General features: G+C 39.0%; 1 protein-coding gene across 3 annotated transcripts in view; it reads left to right on the forward strand.

Annotated features, from left to right (window-relative positions):
• COL12A1 (collagen type XII alpha 1 chain) overlaps positions 1–15,730 on the forward strand; it is a 201,178-nt gene that overhangs the window by 60,081 nt on the left and 125,367 nt on the right. For 2 of the 3 annotated variants that reach the window (XM_069726544.1, XM_069726543.1), the window contains exons 14-20: positions 2,551–2,820; positions 6,571–6,837; positions 7,739–7,931; positions 9,833–9,951; positions 12,692–12,841; positions 14,060–14,179; positions 14,312–14,476. In XM_069726544.1, coding sequence (XP_069582645.1) covers positions 2,551–2,820; positions 6,571–6,837; positions 7,739–7,931; positions 9,833–9,951; positions 12,692–12,841; positions 14,060–14,179; positions 14,312–14,476 — 1,284 coding nt within the window. The remainder of the gene's footprint in view (positions 1–2,550; positions 2,821–6,570; positions 6,838–7,738; positions 7,932–9,832; positions 9,952–12,691; positions 12,842–14,059; positions 14,180–14,311; positions 14,477–15,730) is intronic. The other variant, XM_069726545.1, reaches the window with a different exon arrangement.

The following is a 15,730-nucleotide window of genomic DNA, read 5'->3' on the forward strand; positions in this document are numbered from 1 at the left end:
AAGAGTAATCCACTATCGAATGAGAAAATGCATGCGCTTAAATTACATTTGCAACAGAAAATCAAGGAAACTTCCTCATTATTTTAGATAACTTACTACGGAATTAGGTTCAAATCCTAAACCTGTTTAGTTAATGATTGAGACTTATAATTAATGAGCATAATCCAAGTTTCATTAATTAAAATTTGAATTATTAGTAATATTTAGATATGTATCTTATTTAATCACTTTGAGTTATCAGGACAATTCACAGTGTTTCACCACAAAACTGCCATAAAACACTTTGAGAAATCTGTTGCGATTTTTTGCATTTTTAATGCCAGATTAAGGTAGGGAAAAGTTGAGGTGGTACGGTACATTGCTATATTCAACAATCAAATTTGTCAATAGCGCCAGTATTTCTTATGACAGAAATGTTACTCTAGTCACTGACTGGAGTAGCATTTCTGGTGATGTGCCAGAGGCACAGAATTTATGGCATGTGCCACTTAAAGTATTTGGCACATCTTATTTCTGTATGTCCGTCATTAAAGCTGGCATTCAAGATGCCAGTCTTAATGAATCAAGGCCTATATTCTTTATAATTGTACCTTACTAATGGCAGATGCACACCAGCCAATAATCAGCGAATAAGTGTGCATAAGAACACGTGTTCTCAATCACCAGCCTGTGTAAACATTTCAGCGATTACCCGACGAATGAGCAAAACCATTGTTCGTCTGGTGATCAAATCGTTTATGTTGGCATAAAATCCATCGTTATTGGCAGCACATCACCCAGTAACATGATGCTGTATGGGGGGCAGAACAAACGTAATAACACTTGTTCTGTTCACATACGTTTTCAGAGGCTCATATACAGAGGCCAGAAAAAGAACGTTGATCGACTTGTTTATATATAGTTGATCAGGGCTCATTAACGGGGCTGAGATCGGCCTGTCTAAATGAGCTTTAACACATGTATCATTGTACGCTGATGTGGGCTCAACGGGCCCACCAGAGTTGACATTCTAAGCCAGATTAGAGGTGTTGTGCTGAACGAGCGTGGAGAATCAATACAGTACACGCACACATGGCGTATCAGCAATATCTATAAAGTGTCTGCACAGTATCTACTATTAATAATTATGATAAAACTATTCTGTGTATAGTTATATTTTCACCATAGTATTCCATTTGCGCTCGTGTAATAATATGAATCTAGAGCAGACACTCCCTCAAACACCCAAGAAGACCCTTGCATGTAATAAATAGCTGACTCATTTATTTACATAGCTTTAAATATTGGAGCATGGACACCCAATGATTTCAGTTGGCTCTTTATTTGGTCTTCATAAGTGCCATAGATTTGGCTATCTGTCATTTGAAGTCAATGAGAGTTACAGAAACAAGTCAATATAGAACAAGTCTGCCCATTAATTACCACCAGCCATTTATTCGAATCTAAAACCCTCTTTTATAACTGATTTATAGAAAATGTCTCTAAAGTCAAGAATCTTCCTACTCACAGCTAATTAAACTTGCTGTCTGAAGGTACTGTTGACTAAAGCAACCTATGCCCAGATTAATCTTGGCAGTCTAATGTGTATAAAGACCTCCCATTTGTAGCCTGTTGGTAAATGTTGGAAAAAAACAAGTTTATTATGTCCAATCCTTTTTTTTTTAGTCTGGAAGATAAGCTAATGTGAAGCTTTTAGATTTTTTTTTTGTACGTATATGTCATCAAAAATCTTTAGGTATTATTTTGTCTGAGTTCTGCATGTCTCATTATTTTGCACAAATGTCTAAACCATTTATTATAAATTAACTTAATAGATGAGGAAGACTCATAAGCATAATGTATCAAAATATACTTCGTGGCCAAATGCTTAATACTCCTGTGTTTCTTTGGATCACAGAAATCACAGAGGATTGTATCGTTATTGCAAAAGACATTTCCTCGTAGCTCCTTGTGAGGTCAGATAGCCATGTGTTGCTAAAGTCCACCCTGTAACTGAAAGCAATTACCATTATTTATGGCGTTCTTGGTTGCATTGGTGAATTAAACCTAATGTTTATGTCAGTGAGCTTACAAGCTCTTAGATGATTACAATAGATTTGTTGAAGTCTTGCCATGTAAGATGATGCAACGGCATGTCAAGTTCAAGAGACTTGTATATGTCAAGGCAGGAATCTTTAGATGCAAGTATAAGATACTTTTTAAAGACTTACTTAGGATAGACATGTATATAATTCTATTTCTTAAAGCACGGGCAGCCACATGTACTCAGTTTTATGGGACACTAATGTAAAGTGTGTTTCTGTTACAGCAGAGAGGTTTATGGGCATATTTGGGCTAAGGGATTATCTCAGTTTGACAAAGGATATTGCTTTATTCTTCCTTGGAATGCAATTAGATTTTATGACCAGATGAGCTACATGGCAGGTTGTGATTATAGCTCCATCACCCAACTAAAGTGACTTTTAAGAAGTTGACTTTTGTAAAGTTGTTATTAGAGTACAGACATTCTTTACATAACGTTATATAAATGTATATAATTTTTTTTTGTAGAGCGTGGGTCACCTCGTAATTTAGTGACTAAGGACATTACAGACACTACAATCGGAGCCTCGTGGACAGCAGCTCCTGGAATGGTTCGAGGTTATAGAGTTTCATGGAAGTCACTGTTTGATGATGAGTCAGGAGAGAAGAACGTGCCTGGTGATGTAATAAACACAATGTTGGATAACCTCACACCAGAGACAAAGTACCAAATCTCAGTTTTTGCAAATTATAAAAGTGGTGAAGGACCTCCCCTCGAAGGAGAAGCTACTACAGAAGGTAAAACTCAATATAAAAACCTGATACAGATCTTTTCATGTTTATTACACAACTTCTCAACTATTATGTAAAGCCACATTCTCCAACCAGTTGATGAGGCTTCATATGTGGTTCCTAGGTTCCCTGCATTAGGCTAAGTTCACACTGGGTTAGTGCAGTCCGTTCAACACATCCGTTAAACGGACTGCTCTAATCCAAGTGCCGACGTTTGCACAGCGCTAGCGCAGATGGAGCATCTGCTAGCTCCATCTACGCTAGCAGTGCGCTAGCAGTGACGGCCCTGGAAATGCTGCAGCTCGCGTCTCGGATCCATCACTCAATGACGGCACATCGCTAGCGAATGCCCATTGTGGGCGTGTGCTAGTGATGCGTCCGCCATTGAATGTAATGGCGGCATTAACAGACTACGTTACACCGCGTTATGCCGCGGTGTAACGTAGTCCATTAAATGGGTCACACTAACGCAGTGTGAACCCAGCCTAAGTCTATTCCAGATATTATTGTGCAATAGAGGCACAAGGGAGACCATAACAATATGAAATATTGATAAAGGGCCCAAATCATATCTCTGAGAGATAACATTAGGGTCGAAGTCATATCTCTAAATCATATATTTAGCTGGTTTTAATATGCAGTGCAGTCTTTTAGACAATCCGTCTCATCTTACTCCTGCACACCCATCATTAAGACTGGCATATGAAACGCCAATCTAAATGACTATTCTTTTGCCACACCCATAAGGGATACTAATGAGCTTAATTGACTTCTCTGAGGATCATATGGATAGTAAATATGTCCTTGTATATGTAATGTTCTTCTACAAAAATTATCTTTAGGCTTAAATTTAATTGATTAGTGTTCTCCACATCTTAACATGGCATATCTCAATAGTCATATATCAATAGTCATTTTCTGATGTAAAGTGTGTGTTTTGATTTTGTGAGCATAAACGTTATAGAAAGTGAGCTGGTTATAAAGATCAGGACTCATTTACTATGAGACACATTACAAAATTAAGATGTTTGTTCATCCCTTTTCTTAAAGTCAATCTGTCAGTAGAATCAACCCTCCTAAACCATTTATATGAGCATTTAGGTCATTATAAGTTGAATAAATTATACTTTGATATTGTTTAATGAAAGTTGAGGCATGTAATAACTGATAGTTTGCTCTCTTGATCTACATGTCTCACACTGGTAATGCCACCATTCATTTAAAATAAAGCCTGGAGGCATATTGTTAGGGAGATCTATGTCCGGCCTATAGATCTTGAAAATTAATTTACAGATTAAAAAAATTCTCTGGAAAAAGACATCAGATTGCAGTTGTCAAGTTATCATTCTTTTATGTCCTACATGGCCACTTAGATGGCTGAGGAGGGTTTATCCTACTGACAGACTCTCTTTCAACTTAGCCCAGCATGGTTAAAAATTAAAACAAGCAAGAATATTTGTCAACTTTTTTTGTACTGCCTGTGTATACTGTATGTCTACTGCGACTTTGTCTGCATTAAGTACTATGCAATTGTTTAGTAAGTTTGATGGCTTTGCTATCCTAAGTGGCAGCATTAATGAAGAATTCTGGGAAAACACATTAACTGTAGTGTTAGTCTCTAGAGAATCCACATTCATTTAATAGGACTTCCATACTTCCATATTTCCATACATACTTACTTACTTATGGACCATGACCATATTTAAGCTGTGACACATTTTCCATATCATCAAGACTTTATGACGGGACTTGTGCAGCTGTTGACTTGCATCACCTTAGGCATCACGTTTAATCTTGCGTGTGTTACACTTCTACACTTATATCCAGATAGGCCTATTTTGTATGTATAAAATGTCAAGAATTTCAGGAAATTCCCTCAGAGACATCTGTTGACAGATTTCCCAAGTGTTATTATTTCCAATTTTAAAGACATATGGGAAACATGTGGATGATTTACTGAATCCTTGTTATTTATCATATTTATTTGCTGGTGGAAAAAAACAACTTGTTTATGATTGATTCCCACATTATTAATGAAATCAATAGATATAATGAAGGCAGCATACATATATTTATCACAGTCATAATCACTAAGTTTCCTTTAAGAAATGTTTTTTTACTTTGCAGTCAGAAGTAAAGCTTGTGACCATAGCGCCACTGGTGGACACAGGCAGACAGACAAGGCCCATGTGTAAGAACAGTATTTGGGCCCGTACCTATAAGACCCTGTGCGGTGGTCCCATTGGTATGACCGTCCATGTATAGGACCTAATAGTATAACTTAGAAATAGGTCCCACTCTTCCCCAAAGCTAAATCTGTAACAGGTTGACCAGCATGGATTATCTATGGTAACAGTCTCCTGATATGGGACCATTTGGGTTCTCTTAGTCTCCAGGGTCGAGGTGTGACTTTAACCTTTGTAATCCCTATAGTTACTCATACCTTCTAAGGAAAGCAAATTCAACCTTATAATATCTTAGTCATCATGTTGATTGTGTAATTTTCTCTTTTTCTTGACTTCTTAATGACTTGAAAGTCCTTTTTTAATCATCACGAAATGTACCTCCCTTTTGGCTTAAGATGTCCTTAGTTGGTGAGCCCAGAATGTGCTCCTATACCTGCTTCCCTGGTAGTGGCCCACATGCTTATAACCTTGCGGGTAATGAGTGGATAACATTGGCTTCCATAGCCATATGCAATTCATTTTTTACACTAACAATAGATTACGGATTTGATATTTCAGCAAATTTTATTTAGTATAGTATGAATGAATATTACAAAATTCTTGACCTTACATTTTATATACTTTGGGTGGTCTAGAGTGAGTATAATGCCATGGATGACAGAGATTATGGAATTAACACCCATCTATTAGTCACTGCTAAAGATTACTACTAGGCACAGACAGATTCTCGTGGTTTGGTTTCATTTTTGTTTTCCCATAGTCGTGTGCAGTAAGCGAGGTACAACAATCTAAATGATTTATTTTATGCAACTTTTATGACTACGGGATGTGATCTTACCTAAAAACGTGTTGTTTATCAGAAAGGGGCATGGCCAAACCTGCAGCATAATGTGCTAGATAATGCACCAAAATGGTGGTGCATATTTCTGGCATAAAGAAAGCCAAGCAATAGCTCACACTAGACAATTCATAAAATTAAAACCACATAACATGAACCATTTTGGTAAATTTGGCACATTTTAAGATTGTCTAGTGTAAGTTTGCAAAGTCTAGAAATGTAACAAACTGTTATCTATTCCCTGAACTATGTATGTGTATGTATGTGTATAGTTATGGTGGCAACTTATGTACAGGTATATTGTCGTGGCTCAGTTTAGCTGTCAGACATTGGCTTGGGTTGTATTGTGCTCACTCCTAGTTACAGTATTTCAGTTGCGCTGGGTTTACCTTTCTTCATTACACTTATTCACCAACGTAGAGAGGTTATTGCACTTCTATGCACACAAAATGTTTGTTAATATGATCATTCTATGCACATAGAACTTCATGTTCCTGTCAGCAAGCTCATCTCACCCAGCGAACAATTGATTTGCTCATTCGTCAGTTGATTGCACGCCTATTTAAATAGGCAGCTATTCAAGAAACGAGCATTCCTAAGAATGCTCATTTACAATTATGTAAAGAGGCCACGTGTGCATTTGATTATACTTCTGAAAGTAACAAAGAATTTCACTTTACATAGATGAATCCATTTGATGTGCTAACACTGGATGTTATTTGCTATAAACAGTATCACCAGATGCCAAGAAGCTTCGAGTCACTGATGAAACAGAAAATACAATGAAAGTAACGTGGCAACCCGCTCCAGGGAATGTGGTGAATTACCGCGTTATCTATCGCCCACGAGCAGGTGGCAGACAAGTGAGCGCTAAAGTCCCACCTGCAGTCACCTCCACTGTGTTAAAGAGGCTTCAGCCTAAGACCACCTATGATATCACAGTTGTCCCAGTATACAGATCAGGGGATGGAAAGGCAAGGCAAGGAGAAGGAACCACAGGTATGGTAAAAAAGCAACTTTATTCTCTGAACTTTCGAAGACATTGAAAACCAAGAAAACTGGTTAGAGCAGTTTTTATTTTGTGCCAAATTCATGAACCACCTTTGCCATGTTGAACACATTTGTCGCAAAAATGTCAATAAATACTGTAAGATAAAAAAAGAAAGTGACATCAAGAAATAGCAAATAGTGGGTTATTCAAAACCTAGGGGATAATGGTAAAAGCTGTCTGAGACACATTTTAATATTAACTCCCTTGGTTAATAAAATTTACAATCCATGGAAACAGTGATGGAAAGTTTGTTACATTTCAGAATGGAAATGGTGTCTGTAGAAAGTAACTATATACAATGATATATAAAATTTGCTTTTTTAACATAGACATTTTCATTGCCAGTGAAATGGTTGCCAGGAAAGATCATTTTTCCCTATGTAACATAAATGGCCAATTCTGCAATGGAATATTTTGTTAGGCTTCCAACAGTACATGTGAACATAGCTGCTCTATACCTTCCCAGCCAATGTACATTTGGCAGAACTCAGTCCTGTATGTCAAAAAAACGACCGGTCTCAACTGTTGACCTTGTTTTTTTTAAACGTTACCTTTAGGCAACAGCAGGTAGTGGACCATCAACTTTCTTGCTCTATGTCTATCATTCAACCCGTCATGGTTAAGATAGATTAGATCATTCTGTCTCAGCTACAGGCACCAAATTGCCCTAACAAGATGGAGATGTTAACTCAAAGCATAAATTGATAAAACTTGATATTTTTATGGGTACTGAGAAGCTGAGGAGTGGTTCTAAAAAATACCTTTCTAAAATGTCTGTAGTTTCTACAATGTAAAGATTTGTTTGGATTTGTTGTGTTAATAGTCTGTTTTTTTTTACTATATTTTTAGCTTCCCCTTTTAAACCACCAAGAAACTTAAAAACATCAGATCCAACTATGTCAACATTCAGAGTGACGTGGGAACCTGCTCCTGGTGAAGTGAAAGGATATAAAATCACTTTCCATCCGTTAGGTGATGAGGAGCAATTGGGAGAAATGATAGTTGGTCCTTATGATAATACAGTCGTTTTGGAAGAACTCAGGTGGGTGAATAAAGCCTCATGTCCAATAATGAAGGTACTTTGACCCCTTCAAAGGAAATTTGTCACCTTTTTTTTCTACCTACCTGAGAGCAGCATAATGTAGAGACAGAGACCCGGATTCCAGTGATGTGTCACTTACTGGGCTACGCAGTGTAGTTTCGATAAAATCACTGATTTATTAGCAGGAGATTACCATTGGAGGACACATAAATGTGCTGTCATGCAATCTTCCACATTCATGAACTCTGTATATTTCTGCCCCCACCACTGATTGTTAGCTTTCTGTGGGGCTATACTAGGCTCAGCATTGAGAAAACTGGTAGATCTGAAGCAGCCCAGTAAGTAACACATCGCTGGAATCAGGTTCTCTGTCACTACATTATACTGCTCTCAGATGGGGTAGCAAAAAAATGTGATGGCAGATTCCCTTAACCAACCTCGACCAAAATAGACACAGTTCCTTTGTGGACTCCTGCCTCACTTTTTGGAGTAGGAATAAACTGATAAATGGTCCTCATTGTTACTCTGCCCACCCTTCATGCGAGTCAGTTACTCAGAGAGGACCCTCCCTCTTCTTACTGTGCTCCGTTAAATATGTGTTTGTACAGGTGAAGCATAATCTGATATCAGATAACAATAAAGTAGCAAGTTTTAAATAAAATATGTGAGTGGTGAAGATTAAAGAGAACTGTGAGCTCCATTTTGTAATGTAATAACAGTGCTATGATGGCGCTGTATAACAGATTATGCTGATACCTCTGGTGAAGAAATCCGCTTTGTGGTTCTTCTTTAATCACCGTATGAAATGTTCTGCTAATTAGATTTCAGAGTACAGGGGCCGGACTGTGTCTTGTGTCTTCCCCTCCCTGTCTGTGATGCCCTGACCCCTCCGCCTGCCTCCGATCTTTGAATGACGGGTTACCGCTGAGATATTAAGCAGAGGCGGCAGCTCATTCACAGACCGAGAGGAGAAGACCCTGCGCACCGAAATCTAATTATCAGAAAACTTCAAGTGGTGATGGCAGGTTCTCTATAACATTCACCTGTTGTAGTACTAAACTAGAACTGGGTAAAAATGCACAACTTTTGGGTGTGATGACCAAAATTAATTAAAGGGAATCTTTAAGCAGGTATTTGCTATCTCATGTGAGAGCACCATGATATAGAGAAAGAGACCCTGAATCCAATGATGTGTCACTTAGTTTACTGGGTGTAGCAGTTCTGAAACCATCAGAGGTTTTAGATGCACGGTGCAGCAGAGCTGAGAAAGCTAACCCCGCCCACACCAGGCTTTGTATGTACACTGTCTATTGACAATGAGTTACTTATCATAGGAGGGGGCGGAATTGGACTTGCAAGTGTGTGCCAGCTAGTCACAGCAATGATAATGTCATGGTGATAAAACCTACAGTGTAAATGAACAGCAGCACACAGCTTGATAAGTGACACATTGTATGATTCAGTGTTTTAACCCCTACCTCATGCTTCCCTCAGATTACATAGTAAAAACCTATTGACAGATTCACTTCAAGAGGCAATAATACATTTAGCACATTGTTGGTCACCAGAATTAGAAATACAAAAATACAGGGTCAATGAATAAACAGCAATAAGCACAATTATACTTTGCACAAAATGCCAGTTTTCTGGTTTAAAATGCCCAGCATATTTTACCCCACATGTCCCCTGAGCAGTAAATAAATTTTATAAAAATATTTTCTGCCTTTTTATAAATGTTGTAGTGTCAAACACGAGGGAACATTTAATCTGGATTGAAATCAGAATAGATTTTAATCTCATGATCATGAATCGGGCACAAGTATTATATGATCTGGCGTCAAGGCATATTATGGAAGGAATGGAATTGCTATCTTATTTAATATTAATGTTTGTTTCTGTAGGGCTTCAACATCCTACAAAGTAAATGTTTTTGGAATGTTTGATAAAGGAGAGAGTTCCCCCTTGATTGGAGAAGAAATGACAACTCAGTCAGATGCACCCGATGTCGCTGTTGATTCTGGTAATTTTCTCTCAGATGAGAGAGCACAGAAATGGGATGAATGACCGAAAAATAGGATTTCTTTCTTACTCAGTAGTTGAAACATTATTTTTCTGCCTACGCATTCAACAGGGCTGCCTAGAGTTAATTACATGTTGGAAAACTTATAGTTATGCAAAATGTTTGTTAAAAGTTCAGATGAACTACAAAAAAGAGTAGGATGCTAGGTTACAGCTCAATGGACTAATGCGAATAGTGACAGCGGTGCATGAGTAATTTGATAGCGGAAGAGTGCTCCCTCTGTCAGCCCATCAGCACCCCGCAGCACGGTCGCAGCAGGGACGATTGGTTCAACCAGAGGCCTGACAATGGTCTCCAGGTCTGCCATACTCGCCAGTCATCAGATGCACTGGTCTACACATGTAGTATGGTATATTACCTATACGTACAATCATAAGAATTTGTTTTATAATTCTTTCCATAAAGAGTTTAAAAAGTTAAGTAATATTTGTAGCCCAAAATGGTTCCACTGGCAAATACACCTCACCCCGAAAAAAAGTAAAGAATAAAGTTGATAAGTTGAAGAAAAAAAATAGCGTGGCTCCTTGAATGTAAAAAAAATGAATACTGTCCGAAAGGCCCAAAGTGTGTGAGTCCTTAAAGGGAACCTGTCACCTGAATTTGGCGGGACCGGTTTTCGGTCATATGGGCGGAGTTTTCGGGTGTTTGATTCACCCTTTCCTTACCCGGAACTATTTCGCTGTGTTCCGGGACATAGTGCGCCGGCGCATGCGCACTAATGCTTTTCGGCTTTGCCCACAGTTGGGCAAAGCATACTGCGCGTGCGCAAGGCAAGATTGCCTTGCGCAGGCGTGCACTACGGAAAACAGAGAATGAACTTCAATCCAATATTTCGGGTAAGGAAAGGGTGAATCAAACACCCGAAAACTCCACCCATATGACCGAAAACCGGTCCCGCCAAATTCAGGTGTCCCTTTAAGTTGCTAATGGGAACCTGGCAATAGATATTCAACCGCTAGCTTGTTATACTTTTCGAGAATAGCTTTCTAACTTTGCCCTTGTTAAAATTGTCTACAGGGCACTCTTTATAAAAATCACCTGAGAAGTGTCACGGGGCTGGACCTTCTGATCAGTCATGAGGGAAAACCAGCTCTAGTAGCATCAGCACAGGACAGTTCAGCTTTCTTCACTGTGCAAGCAGTGGATGCTATCAAAGCGGGGTTGTAATAATGTTTCCCAGACTGTGGCATCTTATTCACGCCAGGACTGAATAACTCCTCCCACATGACTCCTCCTGGGTAGTTTGCTTGCAGCTTACGCTGTGTTGTATGTTTTCTATTTATACACAATGCATATATGGATACCTTCATAGTGACATATTTAGAAGGCTATTCCACACTGGTGGTTTAATGGGTAAAAATCTACTAAAAGCGTTTTTTTTTATATTGCCCAAAATTGCATTTTATGTCCCAGGCCACATGCGCGGAACTCATATGGGTACTGGTATTTTTATAGCAACAGGAGTTTTTGGGAGATATTCAAATTCTGATTCTTCCTGTAACATTAGTGTTTATGACTGTAACCATAACTTGACTCTACTGTGCACAGAACCGTTCCTGGTTGCAGTTAGTTGTTTATGATGATTACTAAACCTACCGATGGCCAGAGGTCTCCACACTGCATGTTCCCAATTTATCATGATCATATATAAGTTTCTGACGTGTCGCTAACCATATAGCTATCAGCAGAATCAAATCAAATGGAATGTACGGTAGCTTTAATTTGGGTAGCCAGACAAATTAATCTAATTTTGGCAAAATTCCAACAGTCAGGGCATTTGCTTGTACATATTTTAGAATTAAAGTTTAAAGTCAGAACTCTTTTCACTATTGTAAATGTAGTTCCCATATTCGTTATTATTTTTGGGGCACCTTTCATATTTAGAAGGCCTCAACTTCAGGAAACACAGTCTAGGAATGATCTGAACAGAATGTGCACTATGTGAGGCTTCGGCCCTAGTGATTTCAACAACTAATGCTGTTTATTAATACTATACTGTATCTCATTAGCACTGTAACATTCCTTTTCACATATCTCTACAACCCGTAACTGAAGCAGAACTGCAGCATAACTCCACAAAATGTGCATTGTATGTCTCATTGTTTCCAGTGACGGAGCAGAACTGTGTACATTAGTCTTTATACCTTATTAACCCTTGTAACTTATTTCTGTTCTGTTGATAAAATTTAGGTTTTTTTTTCATACAGAAGGAAACTGATTTTAAAACCTTATTTTATACTGTCTGGACCATATTCCTGAAGTATATATGAAATCACATTGTGTTTCAAGTTATTGTATATGGAATATTCTAAATGAATGGCTTCTAAACTCCCTGCCCAAGATGCCTCAGGAACACTGTTCACGAAGAACAAAGCATTCCTAGTATATTGCTTTATACCTGTAGACGTTGTATGTGATCAGATGCCAATGCATTCTCCTACATCTGTGTGATCGATGTCTATGTGATAACTGTGGCACCTCCTATCCTATTTTCTTGTTTCTTTTCCTCCTTTTCTTGGAATGTTCATATACTTTTACCTGCTCTTCTTACTTTTGTTATACATAGGAATTTCTTCATAACAATGAATGTAGTATTTTTTTGCCCTGCCCTGTATATACTGATGAGACCCATAAATGTTATCTTATTTACATACTGTCTTTGTCTGAATTACTGTAACAGGCCTGGAGTGCAAAACAAATGCCGCTGCAGATGTCGTCTTGCTAGTAGATGGCTCTTGGAGTATTGGTCGGCCCAATTTTAGAACTGTCAGGTCTTTCATTTCTCGACTGGTTGAAGTCTTTGAGATCGGCCCAGACAGAGTGCAGATTGGTAAGCCATATGAACAATAGTTCCTTGATTAGTGATGTTGAAAAAATGGTATATTCCAAGATTAGACATATATATATATATATATTTACCTATATACTGTATATATGAAGCCCCGGACTCCCGTAGTTATGCCTCTCAAACAGGGCCAGAATGGAAAGCCCAGGAGATGCAAGGTGCTACCTCCAGTTAGACCCTGGGTACATTATAGCTGACTCGGCCGGACTTGTGGGCACGCAGGTCCAACAAGTAGCGAAAAACCGGGCAGGAGACAAGCGACACAAGCGGGTAGCATGCGAAGTTCCAGGTAGTGTGGAGGCATGGAGGACAAAACTGAGGAAACAAACAGTGTTAGCAAGATGCAAGTAGGGCAAACACACAGGCACGGGCAATCTGAAAACTAGCAACAGGAAACACTTGTTGCTCAGGCATTTCCCTAAGGGCAGAGATGCCAGAAGTAGTACGAGACACTCAGCCATTGGCTGACACAAAATTAAGAGTGCGTGCTAGGAGGCCTGTGGGACATGCACCGCGTCCAGGCAGCCCGGGTGGACCAGGAATGGGATGGAGGCACTAAAGTGTCTACACTTCAGAGGCAATGCATCTAAATATGTGGCCAAGTCAATCTGTTAGTAAGCAGATCATACTGGAACAATAATGGGTCCTATCAAAAAGAAGCTATAACACCATAGTGAACAGAGCCTTAAAGTGGTTTTCAAGTGACAACTTACTAGGATCTGCACCAATTGGCAAAACAGGGAATTTCATCCGTGACAGGGCACTTTTCTCCCCATTACAAAATAGCCATCTAACCTACCACTGCATTCATTCTCTATCAGGCTGCTGGAAAAACCAAGTGTTATGTTTATTTGCCTTATAGAAAATGAATGGAGCAGTTTACGGACAAACTGCCTCTCCAATATAACAGGGGTAAAAGTTCCTTGTTCTGTCCATCAGTGCCCGTCCCAGTGATCAGACCACCACCAATAAGTTATTGTCACTCATCCTATGAATAAGTTGTAATAACTTGTTTTAATTGGACAACTTATAACTTTTTAAAACTAAGTTATTGATTATTCATATTCAGACATATTTTGGGATTTATGTGATGGATAGCCACAATGGATGCAGGTAGGAACGTACTGTATAATGACTTCTATTATACTGACCTTAAGCATGTAGCCAGCCTTATACTTTACGTCACTTTTCTTTTCACTTCAGCTCTTGCTCAGTACAGTGGGGATCCCAGAACTGAGTGGCAACTAAAAACTCATGCAACAAAGAAGTCTCTAATGGATGCTGTTGCAAATTTGCCTTACAAAGGGGGTAACACTCTGACCGGTAAGTAATATTATTGCTTAATTCCATATTAAGAAAGTCATTTACTACCTGCATACAAATAAATATTCTGTAAAAATATTCTAGATATAACATTTCAGCAATATTATAATTTTCATCAACATGTTTAATTAGGTATGGCATTGAATTTCATCTTGCAAAACAACTTCAAAGCATCAGTTGGCTTGAGACCGAATTCACGCAAAATTGGTGTACTTATCACTGATGGAAAGTCTCAGGATGACATCGTTGGGCCATCCAAAAAGCTGAGGGACGAGGGAATAGAACTGTACGCCATTGGTAAGATTCATTCTAAGGACCAATACTTTTTATTAAATGGCTAAAACAGGTCTTCATTTACAGAAATTCATACACTCATTGGTCTTTGGTTATGCATTTTATACAACTTTGAAACTTCTAGGGGCCTAAGGATTTAGACAGTGAGGCAGATTTATTAAGTTATTAGCTTGTCTTTTATAACGTCTACCATATTTAATATGTTGGATGTGGTCTTGATTAAAGGGGAGTAGCACATCGAAAAAGAGATGTAATCTAAGGCGCGACACTTGGTTTGGCCCAAATTTCTGACACAAAGCAAGCCTACTAATACCTAGTTTAAATGGGTGTCCTGATTCACCAAAGTTTGTACACCACTATTCTTGCTTACAAAGCTTTGAAAAATTGTAACATTTGGGGCAGCATGGGGTTGTACTAAGTTTTTAAACTTTTGGCGTTCCCAAAGTGAACGGAGCTAGGGCAGGATAGTGGTGTGGAAACCACTTCTCATCAAATTCATGATGAACTTTACACCACATATCTTACTGCAGTCTCTAATAGGAGTAAGATTTATGGTGTGGCACCCATCTCTGTTAAGATGCTCCTGATTCATTAAAGGGAACCTGTCACCCCTTTTTTTGATTGGAGATAAAAATATGGTTCAATTGTGCCTGAGCTCTGCATTAGCAGTACCTTTCATATCCCCCGATTCCCCACCTTTGCTGAGAAAATACCTTTGTAATCTCTCCGTTTTCCTATGCAAATTACCCCGGTCCGGTCTGATGCGCAGGACTATTCGCTGTCTCTCCCCCCACTCCTCGGCGTTCTCGACGTAACGAGATCTGTGAATAGCACAGATCCCGTACAGTTTCTGAGCGCGCACATTGAATTGGCTTCCAGCGCCTGCACAGTATGCTTTGCCCAACTGTGGTCAAAGCATAAAATCACTATTGCGTATGCGCCTGCATTTTTTATTACGTTCTATGCCCCCTTGCATGACAAGACTTCCGGGGCACAGAACGTAATGTAAAATGGCGCATGCGCAATAATGATTTTTATGCTTTGCCCTCTGTTGGACAAAACATACTGCGTACGCACAAGAGGCCACTTCAATGTGCAGGCACAGGAAAACAACACCAATGCAGGAAAGAAGAAAAATTAATGCGTAGAGCAAGGCAGGAGGTGGGGAGAGATGGCGAATAGGCCCCACCCATCTGACCGGACCGGGGGAATTTACATAGGAAAATGGAGAGATTTCAAAGGTATTTTCTCAGCAAA

This window comes from Ranitomeya imitator, chromosome 5, assembly GCF_032444005.1.
Source record: "Ranitomeya imitator isolate aRanImi1 chromosome 5, aRanImi1.pri, whole genome shotgun sequence".
Classification (NCBI taxonomy): domain Eukaryota; kingdom Metazoa; phylum Chordata; class Amphibia; order Anura; family Dendrobatidae; genus Ranitomeya; species Ranitomeya imitator.